Below are 21,499 nucleotides of genomic sequence, written 5' to 3'. Positions count from 1 at the left end.
TGCTCAGATGACTCCCGGATAACTATACAGTGGCACCTCGGGTTAAGTACTTAATTTGTTCCGGAGGTCTGTTCTTAACCTGAAACTTGTTATGTACTGAAGTTCTCACCCTGGGCCAGCAGGGGGATACTGTAGATAGTTATGCAAATGAAGGATCGAAAGTGACGTTCAGTGATTGGAGGATAGTTTTAGAAAATGGCAACAGTTACATTGTTCTGGAGCTCTATATAAGCAGGCTGACTGAGCTCCTCAGTCAGTTCTGTTCCAGCTTACAAATAAAGAGCTGCTTTGGAAGAATCGCTGTGTCGTCTGATATGTTCGCCCACAACTCAACAAAACTGTTCTTAACCTGAAGCACCACTTTAGCTAATGGGGCCTCCCGCTGCCTCCGCACGATTTCTGATCTCATCCTGAAGCAAAGTTCTTAACCTGAGGTACTATTTCTGGGTTAGCAGAGTCTGTAACCTGAAGCGTATGTAACCTGAAGCGTCTGTAACCCAAGGCACCACTGTAGTCAATGAAGTTGTCTCATAAAAGAATTCAGTCATTTTGTTTCATGAGCCTTTCGGATGCAGCAACAGCGGAAACTGCCAAGAGCCAATGCAGAGCAGAGTGTGAGCACAATTGTTTGCTTCGTTATGCAAAAGGTGGCAGATCTATCCCAGTGGCCTCTTGTGTTTTTAAAGCTGAAATTGCATCCCAGATTCTTTTTGGAGTACCTGCTTGGTTTCCATATTTTAAATCTCCCTCTAGGACAACTTCAGTCCTACTTTCTTTGATTTATATTTGGCATGCCTAGACGCACTGCTGCTCTTCATTTGAAAGCTATTCTGCCTGGTTTGGATATAGTCAATTCACTCTCTCAGCTTCATAGCTTTCTCCCAGCTCTTTTGTATTCCAGGTCATGACAGACTCTTGTCAGTCTGCCTGGATGAAGGAACTGCTGCCAAAAATGAAAAGGTTGCTTCGGTGTGGCTGTCTCCTTCTTACTGTTTATGTGTAAAACTGTGAGCAAGACAAATGTATGGTCAAACACAGATTAATTGATATTTAATTATCTGTTTATTAAATTTCTGTACCATCTTTCATCCAAGGATCATCAGGCAGTTTACAGTACAGTGGTACCTCGGGTTACATACGCTTCAGGTTACATATGCTTCAGGTTACAGACTCCGCTAACCCAGAAATAGTGCTTCAGGTTAAGAACTTTGCTTCAGGATGAGAACAGAAATCGTGCTCCAGCAGTGTGACAGCAGCAGGAGGCCCCATTAGCTAAAGTGTGCTTCAGGTTAAGAACAGTTTCAGGTTAAGTACGGACCTCCGGAACGAATTAAGTACTTAACCCGAGGTACCACTGTATAAAAACACAGAAATACACAGCATAGTGATAAACAAACACAAAAAACAACCCCCCTACCCTATAATTTAAAGGGCCATAGATTGTTTAAATCATGGGAGAACATACAAGTGTTGTATTTTGTAACCCAGGGGCCTTGTCCCCTCCCCTGGTCACTACATTTGCCAGTTTCCATTTCTAAGACTGTGGCCTCTGTTTAAACCGACTATTTGTTCCTTACTGTAGGAAAGCCCCCCCCCCCCCCCGGGACTGCTTTAAAGCCTGAGCCTCAAAACTTGTAGAGGGCAGATGAAACAAAGCTCCAGTAAATAGCAGGTGCTGCCTTTGTAATAAAAAAGAAGTGGAGTCAGTGTTGCACATTCTGTTCAAATGTGGCTTTTATCAGGGGGCAAGAGAAACTCTGATATACCCCATTACACAGTCCTTTCCAGGACAATCTTCTTTAGAGCGTGGGTAGGCAAACTAAGGCCCGGGGGCCGGATCTGGCCCAATCGCCTTCTAAATCTGGCCTGCAGATGGTCCGGGAATCAGAGTGTTTTTACATGAGTAGAAGGCGTGCTTTTATTTAAAATGCACCTCTGGGTTATTTGTGGGGCATAGGAATTCGTACATTTCCCGGCAGAAGAAGACTGGAAAAAAATTAAGGATTATCTACAAAAATACTGTAAAATTAAGGAATGTTGAATGATGTTGGATTGAAATTAAGTGGTTTCTAGCTGTAATGGTAAAAGGAATATGATAAAATGGTTTTCTTTTTGTAAGTAAGAATTTAAAGTTATAATAATCTAAGATGTTGGAGAGAAAGTAAGGTGTTTTCTTTTTAAGCTGTAATGCTTTGAGATAAGGATTTGCTGTATAAATAATTGGAACTGGATATACAAGAAGGGGAGGTATGAGGAGGTCGGGGAAATATGTTATGAGAAAATAAGTTGTGAAATCTATGTGTTTTTAATGTTTTTATGTTTGCTTTTTTCTTTTTGTTTGTAAAAAATTGGAAACTCTAATATTTTTTTTTTTTAAGGAATTCGTTCATTTCCCCCCTCCCAAAAAACAATATAGTCCGGCCCCCCACAAGGTCTGAGGGACAGTGGACCGGCCCTCTGATGAAAAAGTTTGCTGACCCCTGCTTTTGCAGGAATAAACCCCAGAGTTTCTTTTTTTCAAATTTTAAAAAAGAAAACATATTTGTTTATACACACATATACATATACAGTGGTACCTCGGGTTACATATGCTTCAGGTTACATACGCTTCAGGTTACAGACTCCGCTAACCCAGAAATAGTACCTCGGGTTAAGAACTTTGCTTCAGGATGAGAACAGAAATCGTGCTCTGGCGGCGTGGCGGCGGCTGTAGGCCCCATTAGCTAAAGTGGTGCTTCAGGTTAAGAACAGTTTCAGGTTAAGAACGGACCTCCGGAACGAATTAAGTAGTTAACCTGAGGTACCACTGTACACACAGAAATATACACTTAATTTCACAAAACCATAGTCATATCAAAACCTTTATGGGGTTCCCTTCACCCCAGGACTTCCTCCCACCCCTCCCTTGGATTCCAAAGTACTTCCCCTTTTAACTGCCTCTAATTATCTAAATTTGTTATACTCCATTTTTATCTTTGTTAATTTAAATTACAAGCGGTATGTGAACCCTGCTGATGTTTTTAAGCTCTTACAGAGCTTCGGTGTCCCAGTATTCATGCTTGTTTTGTCAACCAGGATTCTCCTCCCATTTCTTGAATGTTTTAAACAACAGACTGTTGTTAACTGAAAGTGCGGTCCTCTTAAAATGGCCTTAAAATGAATTCAGTGGGGTTTATTAAGTGGGCATAGGATTATAGGCGGAGTCCCATAAAGGTTGTAAAAGCAATAGTATCTTTTCAGAAAGCATAAACATTTTTATATTCATTCCTGTGAAACAGGTATTGGCATTTTATTTATTTACTTTTTTCCAATTGTCTATTCGCGTACCCAGGTTTACATACGAAATTGCACCTGTTTTTGTCCTCATGGAACAAATCACGCTTCGAAAAATGAGAGAGATTATCGGATGGTCAAATAAAGATGGAGATGGAATATTCTCACCGGGTAAGTTCCATTTTTGACATGTTGCCCTAAATGCCAAGTTGTCGGTTAAGGCTGGAAAAAGACAACTACCTACTGAGCATGTATGCTTTTAACTGTATGCTGGACCTAATGGTCAGGGGTCCATTTACCTTTATTACTGTTATGTACTGAAGTTCTCACCCTGGGCCAGCAGGGGGATACTGTAGATAGTTCAGGTCCACATATGCAAATAAGGGATCGAAAGTGACGTTCAGTGATTGGATAGTTACAGAAAATGGTTACTGTTGCGTTGTAGTGGAGCTCTGTATTAAGCAGGCTGGCTGAACCCTTCAGTTCAGTTCTGTTCTGGCCTGTGAATAAACGAGAGCTGTTTGAGGAATCGCTGTGTCGTCTGATATGTTCACCCACAAATTAACAATTACTTTGTTTAAAAACAGCATTAAAAGCATCAGTTACTATCTGCTAGGCCATTTTAAGAGGATCAATTAAAAACAACAATTGGTCCTACCATTGGGCAGAGTGAGACGGCAGGCTAACTTAGGGGGCCGAGGGAAGACCACAAACAACTCTGTTGCATCACAGCTCTAAATTCCGCCATGCCTGTATGAAATGTACACAGCACATTTCACCAGCTTTGCTTTTCTGCCTCCATTCGTAACACCAAATTTCTCCCGCCCTCCCTCTTATCTCTTTTCTAACATTCTATTATCGTGTTCTCTTGTTACAGGTGGTGCTATATCCAATATGTATAGCATCATGGCTGCCCGCTACAAATATTTCCCAGAAGTCAAAACCAAAGGCATGGCTGCAGTGCCTAATCTGGTCCTCTTTACCTCAGAACATGTGAGCTCAACAAGCTTAATTAACTGTTGTTACTGCAATTGTTGGGGAGGGGGGCTAAGGAAGATGCCATTCCATCGCCAATTCTGAAGGGGTACGACTGCCTGATTTCAACACCACCCATTGCATACTTTGGGGTGGCCCTAAAACTGTCACAGAAAATGACCTCCAACTACTTAGATGGAGGTTCTGTTGAACAGGAAGATGGTTGGTTCTCTGAGGATGCTGTTTCCTAGAGTTGGTTCTAGCCACCATCTCTGTCATTAAGCTTACCGTATTTTTCGCCCTATAGGACGCACCGTCCCATAAGGTGCACCTAGTTTTTTGGGGGGGAAATAAAGGGGAAAAAATTATTCCCCCCAGGCACGGGGCTGGGGTGGGGGAGGCCCGAGCTTCCCCCGACCCCAGCCCCCAAACAGGCAGCTCTCTGCAAGCCGTGGAAGCCCAGCGCTAGCTCCCTCTGCTTGCGGAGAGGTCCGCGAAGCCTGGACGAGCTGGTTAAACGACCCCCATGGGCCGCTTGTGGCCCATGGGCCTTAGGTTGCCGACTCCTGCTATAAATGGTTGGTTTGTGCCTGGAAACAGCTGCCACAGAAAACTGTATAACAGCCTTTTTTGTGTGTGTGGCACTTGCCACACATCTCCTGCTGGCAACCATTGCTACTACACAACTAAACTTGACTTCATTTTCTTTCATTCCTTTCTAAAAGGGTTGACGTGTTTTTGTCGCTGTTGTTTTTGCAGAGTCACTACTCAATAAAGAAAGCTGGAGCTGCGCTTGGTTTTGGAACAGAAAATGTGATTTTAATAAAGTGCAATGAAAGGTATGCTCCCATAGCAAAACGGCTGTATTGAGTTTGTTTGTTTTTTGTACTGTGCCACAAGACGCTAATGTTGTTACTAATTAGATCAGTTGAATTAAGTAAACTGTGGTTAGTGTTCACTTCTATTTGGTCTTTATTCATTTGTTTTATAATATTCTTTGTTTTTGTCTTTCACGTTGACTGCAGAGGCAAAATAATACCAGCTGATTTGGAAGCCAAAATTCTGGAAGCCAAACAAAAGGTAACCCTGATGTTTGTTTTTTTTGGGGGGGACTGAATATATTTCCTAGTTAGATGAACATAAGTAACATACATTTTGTCTTCTACATAAATGCATACCACACAGTGTAAGACAAGCTAAGGAAGATATAATAAATTAATTTACAGTGCAATACTAACCCTTTGCTGCTGGAGCTCCACTGCCCCCCCCCCGACCCCCAGCAAGGGGAGAAACTTATAATCCACTGGTGATTGCATCAAGTCCTCAAATGGACTTTTGGGGGAACCAATGAAAGAAAATGTGACAGTTAAAAAATATGCACGGCAGAAAAACTGATGAAAGAACCTGTAATCAGTTGCAATAACAGGAGTTAACCTCTGTTTCCAATATTTATGTTTCCTCATGAACTTTATCCTCTCCCTTACCTCATAGGGATATGTTCCCCTTTATGTGAATGCAACTGCTGGCACAACAGTTTATGGGGCCTTTGACCCAATTCAGGAGATGGCGGACATTTGCGATAAATACAACCTTTGGCTCCATGTGGACGTGAGTAAGATGAGCTTCGATCCTATGCACACACACACACACTTGCCGAAGAATAAAATCTCACTGAAAACAGGAGGACTCACAAATCGTGTCCTCACCACGGAGGGCACATGTTGCAGTGAGACTGGTCTCACTGTTTGTGTGGGTGGGATCGTTTGGATAGCCGCAACAACCCAATTGGGTCCCTCGGTTGCTGGGGCAATTCTGGCCAATGGGGTTGAGAGAATTTGCAGCCGGGGGACCTATTTATACCGCTGCACGTTGCATCGAGCTTCATCTTAGCGCCTCGTGCATCGGATCACCCACCCACCCTCCCTATATTTAGGGTCTTGCTATGAAATTGCTATGCGTGGGTTGTCTGCTTTTGGGCGCGGGGGCCAGGTAGGAATTTTCCCATTCAGCTGATTGGCTGGTGCCACTTGGGTTCCGCCTGCCGCGTTGCAAATCGTCACAACTTTGTAAGGTTTGACGGTTAGGCATTGGTTCAAGGTGTGGTGGAGGGGAGGTTGTCACACCTGCCCCTCCCAATGTGCGATAGGGTATTCCGTTAAAGGAATCCAGAGGCTCGCCATGCTTTTGTCCAATCCCCTTCCAGGGGTTAGGGCAACGCCAGAGCACCTGGGAGCATTTTGGGGTGAGGTTGCGTCTGTGGTAGGACCAGTGCTCCCCCAGTCTGTTTACCCTTACTGACTTCTGCCGGTGTCCAGTTGTCAGTGCTGCTCTGCCGGAGATGTAGGTGCAGCTAGTCGAACCAATGCCTAAGCAAACCACTCACATTCTGTAATCAATAAAGTTGTGGCCAAAATTATGTCCAATAACCTTAAACTAATATTGGTGCAGACTGTTTCTTTCTTTTGGAGGTCTTGGGGGTCTTCACACACAACACTTCTGAAAAAACACATTTAGGATTGCACTGCGAATATTGATATTTTTTTTACCATTTCCAAGTGGAAAAGAGGATCCTCCTAGCATATCTGCTTGTTAGTGTTTGTATTGTAGTACAGTGGTGCCCCGCAAGACGAATGCCTCGCAAGACAGAAAACCCGCTAGACGAAAGGGTTTTCCGTTTTTGAGCTGCTTCGCAAGACGATTTTCCTTATGGGCTTTCCCCCCCCCCCCTTTTTCTAAGCCGCTAGCTAATAGGGTTGCTTCGCAAGACGAAAAAACTGCTAGACGAAGAGACTCGCGGAACGGATTAATTTCGTCTTGCGAGGCACCACTGTAACACGCGGCCACTTCTCCTTGTGTGAAAGTGCAAAATTAAGAAGAGCGCCTGTTTATGAAATCATGAACGTTTTCATCAGAAATTTAGTGCCCAGAGTTTTGACAGCATTGATCCTTTTGCTAACTGTGGAGTATCAGATACTTGGAGGGTTCCTCCTAAGCCTTTGAACTTTCTTCCATCACTTTCAGGCTGCCTGGGGAGGAGGATTGCTAATGTCCAGGAAGCATCGTCATAAGCTGAGTGGCATAGAAAGGTATTGAATCATTCTCATTTGCATGTTTATTTAGTTAGAAACTTCTCCATGGTACATATGCCGTTTTGCAAATACCTAGGGAAGATAAACCCCTATCTCAAAAATATTATAGAATATTTTTAAAAGAACAATTGACAAGAATCAAAGGTCCAATGTGAGGGGGGAATATTCCATGTGTCCATGTAGAACAGAAGCAGCTTTTATGCAAAATAGAATTTTCATGTCAGTGTAAGTTTCACATTTACATTACATACCAGAATGAAACAAGAGAGACTTCGTGCCTGTCTTGCCAAATGCAAGGTGGTTCTTTTAACATGAGAGTCAGAAGTAATACAAAACACAAGTGAGTGAGAAGATTAAAGATTTTATTCAAAACAGCAAGCAATATATACCGTATTTTTTGCTCTATAAGACTCACTTTTTCCCTCCTAAAAAGTAAGGGGAAATGTGTGTGCGTCTTATGGAGTGAATGCAGGCTGCGCAGCTATCACAGCAGCCAGAACAGCAAGAGGGATCTCTGGTTTTGCTGCACAGCGATCCCTCTTGCTGTTCTGGCTTCTGGGATTCAGAATATTTTTTTCCTTGTTTTCCTCCTCCAAAAACTAGGTGCGTCTTGTGGTCTGGTGCATCTTATAGAGCGAAAAATACGGTACATACCAAGTAAGCACTTCCATCTGCCACTTGAAAGCCCACAAGAAGCAGCAAAGTGACTCCCCCAGGTAGCCTCAGTTTGCAGGGCCCCGCAGCCAACCAGTCTGTGCACGAGCTTCTCCAAAACTCTGCCCACAACCATCCAATTCACCTCATGAGAAGAGAAGACTCCCTGGAAAAGACCCTGATGTTGGGAAAGATTGAGGGCACAAGGAGAAGGGGATGGCAGAGATGGTTGGACAGTGTTCTCAAAGCTACCAGCATGAGTTTGACCAAACTGGGGGAGGCAGTGGAAGACAGGAGTGCCTGGCGTGCTCTGGTCCATGGGGTCACAAAGAGTCAGACGCCACTAAACAACTAAACAACAACACGCAGACCATTCATTACTGGCTATTTACAGATTATTCATTAGCCACCTCCTCCCAATGCATCACTTTCTCAAAACAATGTTCAACATCAAAGAAGGTACCTAGCACTATCACTTCCTCCCAGCTGATTAGGACATTAAAGGCTGTTCTCATGCCATCAAATAACCTAACAAGAGATAAGAAGGGGAAGGAACAGAGGCAAGTAGGGCAACCATGTTAGATCACTAACTCCTCGATATACAATTTATCTTCCAGATAGATTGCCCATACAATGTCTCATGAGTGAGATGCCTTGGGACAAAAATTAGCGAGACCTTTTGTCTGCATCAGCTGTTAGCTTTGTGTCACTTCACAGTCACACTCTCTGTGAACTGCTCTCAGCTTGTGGCCTACCTTCCACCCTGGTCAAGGCTGGAGCTGTCATAAGTAATTGGCAATAACTGGCCCCAGTGGTTCTGCTATTTATTATACAGTGGTGCCTCGCAAGACGAAAAGAATCCGTTCTGTGATTCTCTTCGTCTAGCGGTTTTTCCGTCTTGCGAAGCAAGCCCATTGACGGATTAGCGGATTAGCGCTATTAGCGGCTTTTAGCGGCTTATCAGATCAGCTGATAAGCGGCTTAGCGGCTTAGAAAAAGGGGGGAAAGGGGAAAAACCCGCAGGAACTCACAAGACATTTTCGTCTTGCGAAGCAAGCCCATAGGAGATTCGTTTTGCGAAGCACCTCCAAAACGGAAAACTCTTTCGTCTAGCGAGTTTTCCGTCTTGCGAGGCATTCGTCTTGCGGGGCACCACTGTATTTTTGCATTAATCGACTGCATTGATCTGTGTGCGTTGGGAAGGGCACACACTCTCTAACTAGAGTTGCCACAGGCAACACTTGCCAATTTTGGAAAGACCAACAACATGCTCACAAACAATATGTGCCAATAATGGTGAATCACAGAATTGTAGAATTGGAAGGGACCCCGAGGGTCATCTAGTCCAAACTCTTGCAATGCAGGAATCTCAGCTAGATCATGCATGACCGATGGCCACCCAACCTCTGCTTAAAAATTTCCAAGGAAGGAAAGTCCATCACCTTTCATGTGAGTCTTTTCCACTGTCGAACAGCTTTTACTGTCAGAAAGTTCTTCCTGATGTTTAGTAGGAATCTCCTTTCTTCTACCTTGAATTCATTGGTTCAAGTCCTACCCTCTGGAGCAGTAGAAAACAATCTTGCTCCATCCTCCATGTGACATCCCTTTAGATATTAGAAGATGGCTATCATAGTCTCCTCTTTACCAGGCTAAACATACCCAATTCCCTCAAGCGTTCCTCATAAGGCTTGGTTTCCAGACCCTTGATCATCTTGGTCACCGAAGCAGTCCCACTGTTGTACACTTTTAATGCCCTGGTCATTGCATGAGATTCATAGCTTTAACAGGCTGGATCTACAGAACTGAAGGATCATAATGTCAGCTTTCTCACAGAAGCTGTTATATCTGGACAACATTCACTGCACCTTGTAGTTTATTTAGAGCAGGAATCGGCAGAGTCCAGACTTGTGGGAACAACTTAATCTGACTATATCCCTGAGACCCACAAATCTGTGTGATGTGCTTGCATAGTAGCTTTGTGGGGGCGGACATAAACTCAAATCTAAAGAAGGACACCGAGTATATCTGAACACATGCCCAAATCTCTCCCAAATTTTCTTCATTTCAACAAACAGAAAAAGAGGTGAAGAGAGACAGCGTTGGTATTGTTAATCTACTGGAGGTCAGAAACCTTTGCTGATCTACTGCAAGTCTCTCAAGGAACTGGTCTACCAGCCATTCCTGATCCACCTTTTGCCCATTCCTGACTTTCTAGAGAGGAGATTTTGCATATCACTTGCTAGCACATCTTGGTGATAATGTGGGGATTGGGTATCTCAGGAAATTTCAAACACCAGCCTATGTCAACAACTGTATTTTAGAAGGGGGGGGGAGAACAATTAGTGGGAAATATAGCTGAATATCCTGTTTGCCTAAACTTATAGAAATTCTCACGCTGCTGTTTCTAGAAGGTGGCTCTTTCAGGAATGAAGTTACAGTATCAGCTAGACCTGACAGTAATTAATTACCATTCATTACGCTATCAGCTTCTCAGTATTCTCTCTTTACTAGTAACATTAATTCCAAAAAGACAGCTTCCCTTAGTGCAATTCCAACCTTCGGCTGCAATGCTTGCCCCACAGAATAAGACTATTGGCAATTTTTGTCATTTCATATTCCTAGTATAGATCATTCTCACCTTATTAGTCCTGGTGGTGCAGGGTCTTGACATCGGAGTGAGAGAAAACATGCCACAAACTGCATATTGCAGATAGGAGATGTATTTGTAAGGCCAGGAGATATTTTGCCCCAACCATCTCAAAAAGTAAGTCCCACTGGGGTCCAGACTCTGGGAAATGGCCCTGTTCTGGACCCAGCAAGGCTAAATCTCTCACTCCATTAATTCTAAGCACATTCTTTTCTTTTTGCAGAGCCAACTCTGTCACATGGAATCCACACAAGATGATGGGGGTTTTATTACAATGCTCTGCCATTCTTCTTCGGGAAAAGGTTTGCTTGCATGTCGATTTCTTTTTAAATGGTACAGAGCAAACAGAAATATGTTCTGTTTCTACCTTTACAGCTTCTCCCAAAGAATCCTGGGAGCTGTAGTTTGCTGAGGACTCTGTGAGAGATCTCCCAAAGGACTACAAATCCTTAGGATTTCCTGGAGGAAAAAGCATGATTACTAAACCAATTTAAGTCTGTGGTTGTTATAGCTACAAGGCCAAAGACTTTCACTCTTCTTGCCTTTCTATTAGATTTCTTCAGCGCTATTTTTATAGAAGGGACACAGGTGGCACTGTGAGTTAAACCACAGAGCCTAGGACTTGCTGATCATAAGGTCGGTGGTTCAAATCCCCTCGACAGAGTGAGCTCCTGTTGCTCGGTCCCTGCTCTTGCCAACCTAGCAGTTCAAAAGCACGTCAAAGTGCAAGTAGATAAATAGGTACCGCTCCGGCGGGAAGGTAAACGGCGTTTCCGTGCGCTGCTCTGGTTCGCCAGAAGCAGCTAAGTCATGCTGGCCACATGACCCGGAAGCTGTACGCTGGCTCCCTCGGCCAATAAAGCGAGATGAGCGCCGCAACCCCTGAGTCGGTCATGACTGGACCTAATGGTCAGAAGCCCCTTTACCTTTATTTTTCTGGAAAAAGAGGTGCCAGAACTCACCATGATCACCTCCCTCATTCTCTTAGAATGGCAATGGCGTCCACCTGAGAGGTGCCGGAACGGAGTTCCACCGACTTCGGGCTGAAAAAAAAGCCCTGGATTTATTTGTTTAGAGTATTTTTATTCCAACCCTTCAACAAGGTTTCCAGGGTAGCATTAGCATGCCACGCCTGCAGTCTTGGTGGCACATAGAGTGCTTTATGTTGATTGTAGTTACAACTGACTCCTATGGCTGCCAAATGGGATTTGGTGATTCCACTGTGCTTTCTTGCCTACTAAAAACTCCACTATAAAGGATAACCAAACATCAAATAAGTAGAGTTGTCTAGTGTAACTGAGTCCACAGTAGTCAATGTGCTTTTAAGGGGCTCCATACATTAACTGTGCCACATTTTACACCCACCATTCACCTCTTCTCTGCCATGTTGAAGATCTTCCGATGGCACAAGGACGTTGCTACGGCACTGTAATATTTTACGTTGGCGCAGTGCTGCATTTTGCTGGTGTGGAGGGCTTTAAGGGTGAGTTTATCCTGTCCGGATGATGTAACTCATGGATAGGAAGATCACTGTTAGTCGCTGCCATTGGCTTTTTGAGAAAGGACGAAGGAAATATAGGTGGGCGTGAAAAATCGAGCTTAGATTCCCTTGGGAAATGCTGCATATAAGTGGAATGCCGTGCACATACGTTCTGTGCATGCAACACACTATATTTTATCTACTGCTTGATTTCTTATATTTGAAGAGGGTGTTTTCCCAACAGGGCATACTTCAAGGTTGCAACCAGATGTGTGCAGGATATCTGTTCCAACAAGACAAGCAATATGATATAACTTATGACACTGGGGATAAAGCAATACAGTGTGGTCGCCATGTGGACATATTCAAATTCTGGTTGATGTGGAAAGCCAAGGTAAGCAATAAAATGTCAGAAAAATGCACATCAATTTTATGTGAGAAGATAGTTCAACTAAGTCCAGAATGCGGCGGCTAGACTGGTGACTGGGAGTGGCCACCAAGACCATATAATACCGGTCCTGAAAGACCTACATTGGCTCCCAGTACGTTTCCGAGCACAATTCAAAGTGTTGGTGCTGACCTTGAAAGCTCTAAATGGCCTTGGCCCAGTATACCTGAAGGAGCGTCTCCACCCCCATCATCCAGCCTGGACACTGAGGTCCAGCTCCGAGGGCCTTCTGGCAGTTCCCTCACTGCAAAAAGTGAAGCTGCAGGGAACCAGGCAGAGGGCCTTCTCAGTAGTGGCACCTGCCCTGTGGAACGCCCTCCCATCAGATGTCAAAGAAATAAACAACTATCTGACTTTTAGAAGACATCTGAAGGCAGCCCTGTTTAGGGAAGTTTTTAATGTTTGGTGTTTTATCGTATTTTTAATATTCTGTTGGGAGCCGCCCAGAGTGGGCGGGGTATAAATAATAAAATTATTATTATTATTATTATTATTATTATTATTATTATTATTATGGTTTATCACTGTAGCCTTAAGTTCCCAGAAATCCAAATTTGTTAGTCCTAAATGTTTATATCTTCACGGATCGGGGAGGAAGGTTTTTTTGGAAACTTTTGGCAAAACTACATTCCTTTCCACAAGATTGTTTTTGGATCGACTGATCACCAGAACCCTAACTTCTCCCAATACAGATTTTGGCAATTGCTTAATAGAATGCTTACAAGAATTTAATATTTATCCCCCAAGTGAACCATTTCTTGTGAGTCTGGTCGTGTTTATTATTCATTTGTGTACAATTTTGTAACAGGAAAATAAAACAACAAAAGAATGCTTATAAGTAAAGGCATTTAAACTAATGGTTCTTTTTGTTCTAGTAAAACTAAATATATGTGTATATGCTTGTAAGTCTATTTTCAAAACCTGTATTTCTTTTTAAAAAGGAATATATTGAAAATTTGGGTCTGCTTGAAGGGCATATTATTTATAGTTCATTTTTTAAAGATTCTTATTTCACACAGGCTAGAAAACATGGTGCAATTTGTAAAATTAAATAGTGGATTTAAAATTTAAAAATTACAGGGACACTAAAGATGAAGATATACAACTTCGAAATTTCAAAAGAATATTCCATAGTTTAGCAACCTTCAGAATTTAAAAGAATAACATGGAAAATAAATATAGTTGAAGACAAATATTTTATACTCAAAGCTAACCAGAGCAAATATGTGCAAGGAAGAGTGCAGAACTGAAATTTTAAAAATATCTTTCTTTTTTTCAAAACAGGGTACAGTGGGATTCGAAAGTCAGATCAACAAATGTCTTGAATTAGCAGAATACCTCTATAATAAAATTAAGAACAGAGAGGAGTTTGAGATGGTTTTCGAAGGAGAGGTAAGCAATGGGCCACAAACTACTTTCAATTAAAAATGGGCATTTGGGGAATAGAAAATGCACCATCCAGCCCAGAGTTAAGTACTTTAAAGCCAATGTTATTTTCAATGGGGGATATTTAACTACATGTTTGACTCACCAACTGAAGTCAATGGGGTGTAAAAGTGCTGAACTTTGGTTGGCTCACGGCAGGCCCCAGGTTTTCGTGCAGCCTTTGCCAACGAAAGCCTTGAAATGTAATTCCCCACCCCAACCCCAGTTTCAGCTAACTGGGCAAATGGTCACTTGTTTTTCTTTGCTTGCTTGCTTGCATTTAAAGGACAAAACTGCAGTATAAGTACTTAGCTGCAACTAGAACTGTACGATGCTTGATGGGCTCTATTTGGGTCTCTGGACACATTTGAAAAATGGAGAAACTGTTGTAGACACACACACAGTGCTGGATTTATGTACAAGCTAAACAAGCAAAGGGATGCGGGTGGTGCTGTGGGTTAAGCCACAGAGCCTAGGACTTGCCAATCAGAAGGTCGGCGGTTCGAATTCCCGTGACGGGGTGAGCTCCCGTTGCTCAGTCCCTGCTCCTGCCAACCTTAGCAGTTCAAAAGCACGTCAAAGTGCAAGTAGATAAATAGGCACCACTCTGGCGGGAAGGTAAATGGCATTTCCGTGCGCTGCTCTGGTTTGCCAGAAGCGGCTTAGTCATGCTGGCCACATGACCCAGAAGCTGTATGCCGGCTCCCTTGGCCAATAGTGAGATGAGTGCCGCAACCCCAGAGTCGGTCACAACTGGACCTAATGGTCAGGGGTCCCTTTACCTTAACCTAAACAAGCTATAGCTTAGGGCTGCACTCTCTTGGGGTCCCCCAAAAAATTTAAAGGAAAAAAAACTTGGATGTACATTTCTAAAATATAAGATAAAAACAAATAAAATAAAACCTACATACAGCAACAGTGTTTGTGTTGTGTAGACTCCTATGATGTAAGTAATGGCCTGCTAGCCTGCTCCCTAAAATATCACTGGTTTGCTCATTTCTATATATAGGGTGCCTACATTCTGCATGGACTGGTTGCATGGCAACGTGTAGCATGCACCTAATGTGTTTGCATTATTAAGTTTGTTATGAATAAAAAATCATTTTAAGTTAGAGCTTAATAATTATTTCACTATTAATATACCGGTACTTCTTTTTAATTGTATTTCACTGTTAATATACTTCTTCTTAATTGTATTTCAGTTCAACAATTACTTTGATAAAATACATATTTTGTTATGTGCAAATGACTTTAGATACCTGTTAGGTCCATAAATTACAATATAGCATATATTCAACACAAAAAACAGCGACAATCTGTTGTTGACAAAGGACAGCTGGACCATAGCTGTCAACTTACAGATTTGAAAATAAGGGACCAGCAGCCTTGAAAATAAGGGACCAGCAGCCATAATAAGCGACCTGCAGCCTCACCTGTTCCAGGCACTCCAGTCTTCCTGTCTTCCTGCAGTCTGGTCAAACTCATGCTGGTAGCTTCGAGAACACTGTCCAACCAACTTTGTAACCAGAGGTTCAACTGACTAGAATCTGAATCACATGCACCACAAGGCCTATGCAGCCTCAACTTAAGATGGCTCCCCGGCCTGGCTTTGCACTGCAAAGTTTGCAGCAGCACGTGCAACAAAATGGCGTCCAGCATTCAAAAAACCCCTCAGCTTGCATTAACTAGCCACACACAAGGCATGCAAGCTCCACCCCCCAGTCGTTCTTAGACTTCTTATTGGGTGAGCAACACAGCCAAGCAACACAGTTGGAGCCTCCCTCCTCCCTGGCCGGCAGGGAGGGAGGGAAGGAGAGGAGCTGCTTCCTTTGAAATTTAAGGGACATCCTTTAAGGGACATTTAAGGGACATTCATCAATAAGGGACAGCAGCGGGACATGGCGCTGGAATAAGGGACTGTCCCTTCAAATAAGGGACACTTGACAGCTATGAGCTGGACATAAAAAGGGCCCCATTACCTTCAGTAGTTTAGGGCCTCATCAAACCTAAATCTGGCCCTGTACACGCACACACACACACACACATGCACCACCACAAATAGTTAACAAAGAAGTATTGCCCTTTCAAAAGACCATTGGAGAGTTGGACTGGATTTGATATAATTATTATTATTATTATTATTATTATTATTATTATTATTTATTTATTTATATTTATATAATTTATATTAATATTTATATCCCGCCCTCCCCAGCCGAAGCCGGGCTCAGGGCGGCTAACAACAATAAAACAGTACAAAAGTAGAGCATAAACAACACGCTAAAATCATTCATTATAAAATTTATTAATTCAACCATTGGGCCAGAGCTCCGCGAAGATTGCCGAGGGAGGGAGTCAGGCTGTGCCCTGGCCAAAGGCCTGGTGGAACAGCTCTGTCTTGTAGGCCCTGCGGAAAGATGTCAAGTCCCGCAGGGCCCTGGTCTCTTGTGACAGAGTGTTCCACCAGATCGGAGCCACAGCCGAAAAAGTCCTGGCTCTAGTTGAGGCCAGCCTAACTTCTCTGTGGCCTGGGACCTTCAAGATGTTTTTATTTGAAGACCGTAGGTTTCTCTGTGGGGCATACCAGGAGAGGCACTCCCGTAGGTACGAGGGTCCTAGGCCGTATAGGGCTTTAAAGGTTAAAACCAGCACCTTAAACCTGATCCTGTACTCCACCGGGAGCCAGTGCAGCTGGTATAGCACCAGGTGAATGTGATCTTGCAGCGAAGACCTCGTAAGGAGGCTCGCTGGAGTTTCTGGGTCAGTCTCAAGGGCAGCCCCACGTAGAGCGAGTTACAATAATCCAGTCTGGAGGTGACCGTCGCGTGGATCACAGTGGCTAGGTCAGGGCGAGAGAGGTAAGAAGCCAACTGCTTAGCTTGGCGGAAAAATGCCGCCTTTGTTATAGCTGCAATCTGCACCTCCATGGAAAGGGAGGTGTTGAAGATTACACCCAAACTCTTAACGGACGGTGCTGGCACTAATTGCGCCCCCGCAAGAGATGGGAGTTGCCCCCCCCAATCCCATATCGCCCCATCCCAGCCACAGGACCTCTGTCTTTGAAGGGTTTAGCTTCAACCGGCTCCCACGTAACCATCCAGCCACAGCTTCCAAACATCTGGTCAGTGTGTCTGGGGCCGAGTCAGGATGGCCATCCATCAACAGATAGAGTTGGGTGTCATCGGCATACTGATGGCAACCCAGCCCAAAACTCCAAACAAGCTGGGTTAGGGGGCACTAAAGATGTTGAAAAGCATCGGGGAGAGTATCACACCCTGAGGTACTCCACACACCAAGGAGTGGTGCGATGACAATTCCCCCCCAAGCGCCACCCTCTGTCCCCGACCAGAGAGAAACGAGCGCAGCCATTGAAGGACTGTGCCCTGGATCCCCACGTCGGCAAGGCGGTGGTCCAGAAGTTCGTGATCGACCATGTCAAAAGCTGCTGACAGATCTAGAAGAATCAGCAGCCCCGACCCGCCTCGAGCCAGCTGTCTACGAAGATCATCAGTTTGGGCAACCAGAGCCGTCTCAGTCCCATGACCAGCGCGGAAGCCGAACTGGAATGGATCCAGAGCCGGCACATATGCTGGCACATATCCCGCTTTATCACTACCCTAAGGAGTCTCAAAGCAGCTAACATTCTCCTTTCCCTTCCTCCCCCACAACAAACACTCTGTGAGGTGAGTGGGGTTGAGAGACTTCAAAGAAGTGTGACTAGCCCAAGGTCACCCAGCAGCTGCATGTGGAGGAGTGGGGAATCGAACCCGGTTCACCAGATTACAAGTCCACTGCTCTTAACCACTACACCACACTGGCTCTATTCCATGGAGGCAGGAATCCTGCGCTTCTTCCTGCAAAGCCACCGAACAGGAAAGTTCAAAATGTGAAAATCCACTGGGCTTTTGTAAGCATCTTCTGTGGATTTCCCTTCCCCTCTGTCGCCTCAAAAGATATTGTGATGTGCCACAAGTCGAACGAATGGCATTGGCAACTAAAGGCCACGCTTCCTTAGGAAGATAAGGCTCATAAACTGATTGGCAACCCTAAAGTAATCTGCTCTTAGCTGAGATGCCACGCTTCATTTTCTGCGATGCAAAGGTTGCTACTTTTGTTAATTCTGCTACTGGTGCTTTCTGGTGGTTTCACTTCATAAACTTTGGCTGATTGGACACTTGAGTGTGCTCCAGTTCCTTATTTAACTTAAAAAAACTGATTCTCTGTCTTTTAACAGGAGAGAGTGCCTTTCTGTATATACTGAGGATTTTGCTGGCACAGGAGTGAAGGGAGAGAGAGAATGTGTTCTCATCCACTTAGTTCTAAATGGGCTGTTTGTATTCCATTTTCATTATGAACTAATGTAAAAAAAGATCTGGAGAGAGAGAGTCTTAAGATGGTAGCTACATACAGAATTGCATCTATTGGCTGTTGCTATTTATTAACAAGCAAAATTTCCAGTTGTGGTTGAGAGGAGGTTCCTTTCACAGTGATGACTTACAACAGCTCCTGATCCAAGCTTCCCTATTCAGCCAAACGTCTGATTCTAAATTTCCTAAACTTTGGGGAGGAGGGGTAGCAATGGGGTACATCACCCAAAGTGTTTGGTGTGTGGTGAGGTGTTTTTTTTTTAAAAAAAATGAAATCTGAATTTTTGTGTTAGTATTTTATTTACCTACAATTTTGATGAGTTTGCTTTGTTTCCTTTCTGTGTTTATAGCCTGAACACACAAATGTTTGCTTCTGGTACATTCCACCAAGTCTCAGAGGGATCCCAGACTCGGAGGAGAGGAGAGAAAAGCTACATAGGGTAATCGTATCTATTTTAATTACTCCTAAGCATTTCAGAGGGACGCGGTTGGCGCTGCGGTCTAAACCACAGAGCCTAGGGCTTGCCGATCAGAAGGTTGGCAGTTCAAATCCCCATGACGGGGTGAGCTCCCGTTGTTCGGTCCCTGCTCTTGCCAACCTAGCAGTTCGAAAGCATGTCAAAGTGCAAGTAGATAAATAGGTACCACTCCAGTGGGAAGGTAAACGGCATTTCCTGGTTCACCAGAAGCAGCTTAGTCGTGCTGGCCACATGACCCGGAAGCTGTCTGCAGACAAACGCCGGCTCCCTCGGCCAGTAAAGCGAGATGATCACCGCAACCCGAGTCGTCCATGACTGGACTTAACGGTCAGGTGTCCTTTACCTTTACCTTTAAGCATTTCAGGGCAAGCCCTCACAGTAAAACAAATACAAGAAAACCATGTAATAGTTGACCTCTGTGAAGATGGCTCAACCTTCTCTAAGCCAAGGCCAGAGGTCTAGTTCTCTGTGAGAATCCAGAGATCCCGAATAGGTTTCCGAGAAATCTTATAAGGAAGGGGATTTTTCACGTGGCTATTCCAGTAAAGAAACAAAGGACTAAACATTTCCCTTTTTCTATTTGAATCAAAAAGGTCGCACCCAAAATCAAGGCACTGATGATGGAGTCTGGTACCACGATGGTTGGATATCAGCCACAGGGAGATAAAGCAAACTTCTTCCGAATGGTTGTCTCAAACCCTGCAGCTACCAAGTCTGACATTGACTTCCTCATTGAGGAGATAGAAAGACTGGGGCAAGATCTGTAATCCCCTCAAATGACCCGTTTTACTTCTCTAACAGCACTATTTTCCGGTACTGGCTTCTTCTGGTTTTGGTTTGTTTGGGTTTTTTTGTAACCACTTCTGTAGAACACATTTTAAGGTAATCCCTTTCTAAATGTTCGATTCTTCTGAGACACCCTCCTTAAAGAAAAACAGTGACAAAAAAACCCCTGTATATTATGAAACATATATGTGTATTAGTAGGTTATTTTACCAAAAGGGGAAAATATATTATCTTAAAATGCATTGTCCGCCCTTATTTAAAAGCCTGGCAAATCTAGTGGGCAGGAAGCTAATAGTATTAAGGTAGACAAATAAGAACTCTGCACAACAGATGTGTACAGTAATATATATAATATATAAATAAATGAATATATATATATAATAAATAAAGGGGTGGTGCGCCTAAGAGTAATTCACAGTGTATTTTCCAGTGCAGAGGTGTTCTCAGTCAAGGACTGCTCCTACACAGCTCCATTTGAATTAATGAGGCTTGACCAGAGCAATGCTTGGAAGATTATACCCCAACACCCTCATTGCTTGGGGGTAACCTCCCTTGGTTTGAATGGATAGCACTGGGCACCATCCACCTCCCTAAGTTTCTCCTGATTTTTTAATGGGCGCAGTCAAGCCAAAGGTGAGCATTTTGAAGCCCCTCTGGAATCAAAGGAACTTAAGAGGACTTAGCTTTGACTGGATCATGGCCAGGATGTACAAATATTTAGGACTGGGGCGGGAGGAAGCTAATGTTTTCACCTAAAAGGTAAATCATGCAATAACTGGGCCGATGCCATATCCCAGACGAAATTAGGTATGTATGGGGAAAACGTTTTTAAAGATGTAGATTCTTAGGAACTAAGGAAAATGTTTAACCTTATTTAAACTTTGTTGCTGGTGCTTCTCTGATGTATAAAAGAGAACCACCTAAAGAGAACCACCAACTAGATGTATATATGCCCCCATTAGTTGTCATATCAAGGGATAGTAGTAGCTGAGATGTTGTGATAGGCCATAATATTATTGTTGTATTTTTTAGAATTTGATTTGTGTAGATTGTATACATTACTGTTAGACCGCGGGAGGAGGGAGGAACTAAATGTAATAGTTTTCCAGCAAGATAACTGTTCAGTTCTCGGTATATGAACTGTTTGCTTTCTTTATATGCAAAGATTTACCATGCTAAAGAGCTGTCTTGTATTTTCTTCCATTTGTAATGTATCCTATTTATATAATTATCAAAGTTCTAAATAATGTTTATTGGTATTTTAGTGTATTTGTGAGCCAAAGAGAAGATTAAAAATTAGTCAAAACGTTTATATAATAGTGCCCTTAAAACAATAACTTAATAGATGATTTTACTGTCTATAAGGAATCCTAACACTGTATATAGACTTTAGCCTAATGAAATACTTTCATTTTAATAGAATTGTCGCCTTTACTAATTGTACTGTAGTCTGGCTGTACGTTCTGTGTTCTGGGTGCTTTTTTAGTGAATCATGAATGCTTACAATAGGCCGCTGCATACTCCTGGTAGTTTAGGGCCAAACTCTGTAATTTATTTAGATAAATTCTGTGGCAAGATACCCAAAGAGTGGTGATGATTCTGTGAACATGCTCTCATGAACCTCAGAAGGGTACCACATCATCATTTGGAGTTTATAAAAGAGAAGGAAAAGCTTGCCACAGGATATTTCACGTATGTATAGCTGCCTTGCCACAGTGATTTCCACATTGTTAAAGATATCAGATTTGCCTCAGATTTTATTTGCTAGGTAGTCAGTATTACAGATTCTCAGTCAACTGCCCTTCTAGGAGCTAACAAAGTCACAGAACCGATAGAACTGTCTGCCAACAGAGTAACTTGACTCAAGCAACATCTT

The 21,499-nt window shown here is 43.3% G+C and overlaps 1 protein-coding gene across 2 annotated transcripts in view; it reads left to right on the top strand.

The window, feature by feature from the left end:
* GAD1 (glutamate decarboxylase 1) overlaps positions 1-20,534 on the top strand; it is a 60,861-nt gene extending 40,327 nt beyond the window's left edge. For both annotated transcript variants that reach the window (XM_083468671.1, XM_083468672.1), the window contains exons 7-17: positions 3,332-3,444; positions 4,151-4,266; positions 5,008-5,087; positions 5,274-5,328; positions 5,740-5,856; positions 7,270-7,334; positions 10,862-10,940; positions 12,363-12,512; positions 13,851-13,958; positions 18,709-18,798; positions 19,431-20,534. In XM_083468671.1, coding sequence (XP_083324797.1) covers positions 3,332-3,444; positions 4,151-4,266; positions 5,008-5,087; positions 5,274-5,328; positions 5,740-5,856; positions 7,270-7,334; positions 10,862-10,940; positions 12,363-12,512; positions 13,851-13,958; positions 18,709-18,798; positions 19,431-19,604 — 1,147 coding nt within the window. In that variant the 3' untranslated portion in view covers positions 19,605-20,534. The remainder of the gene's footprint in view (positions 1-3,331; positions 3,445-4,150; positions 4,267-5,007; positions 5,088-5,273; positions 5,329-5,739; positions 5,857-7,269; positions 7,335-10,861; positions 10,941-12,362; positions 12,513-13,850; positions 13,959-18,708; positions 18,799-19,430) is intronic.
* The last annotated feature ends 965 nt before the right edge of the window (positions 20,535-21,499 follow it).

This window comes from Podarcis liolepis, assembly GCF_965112155.1.
Source record: "Podarcis liolepis genome assembly, chromosome: 1".
Classification (NCBI taxonomy): domain Eukaryota; kingdom Metazoa; phylum Chordata; class Lepidosauria; order Squamata; family Lacertidae; genus Podarcis; species Podarcis liolepis.
This window is presented reverse-complemented; position numbering and strand designations above follow the sequence as displayed.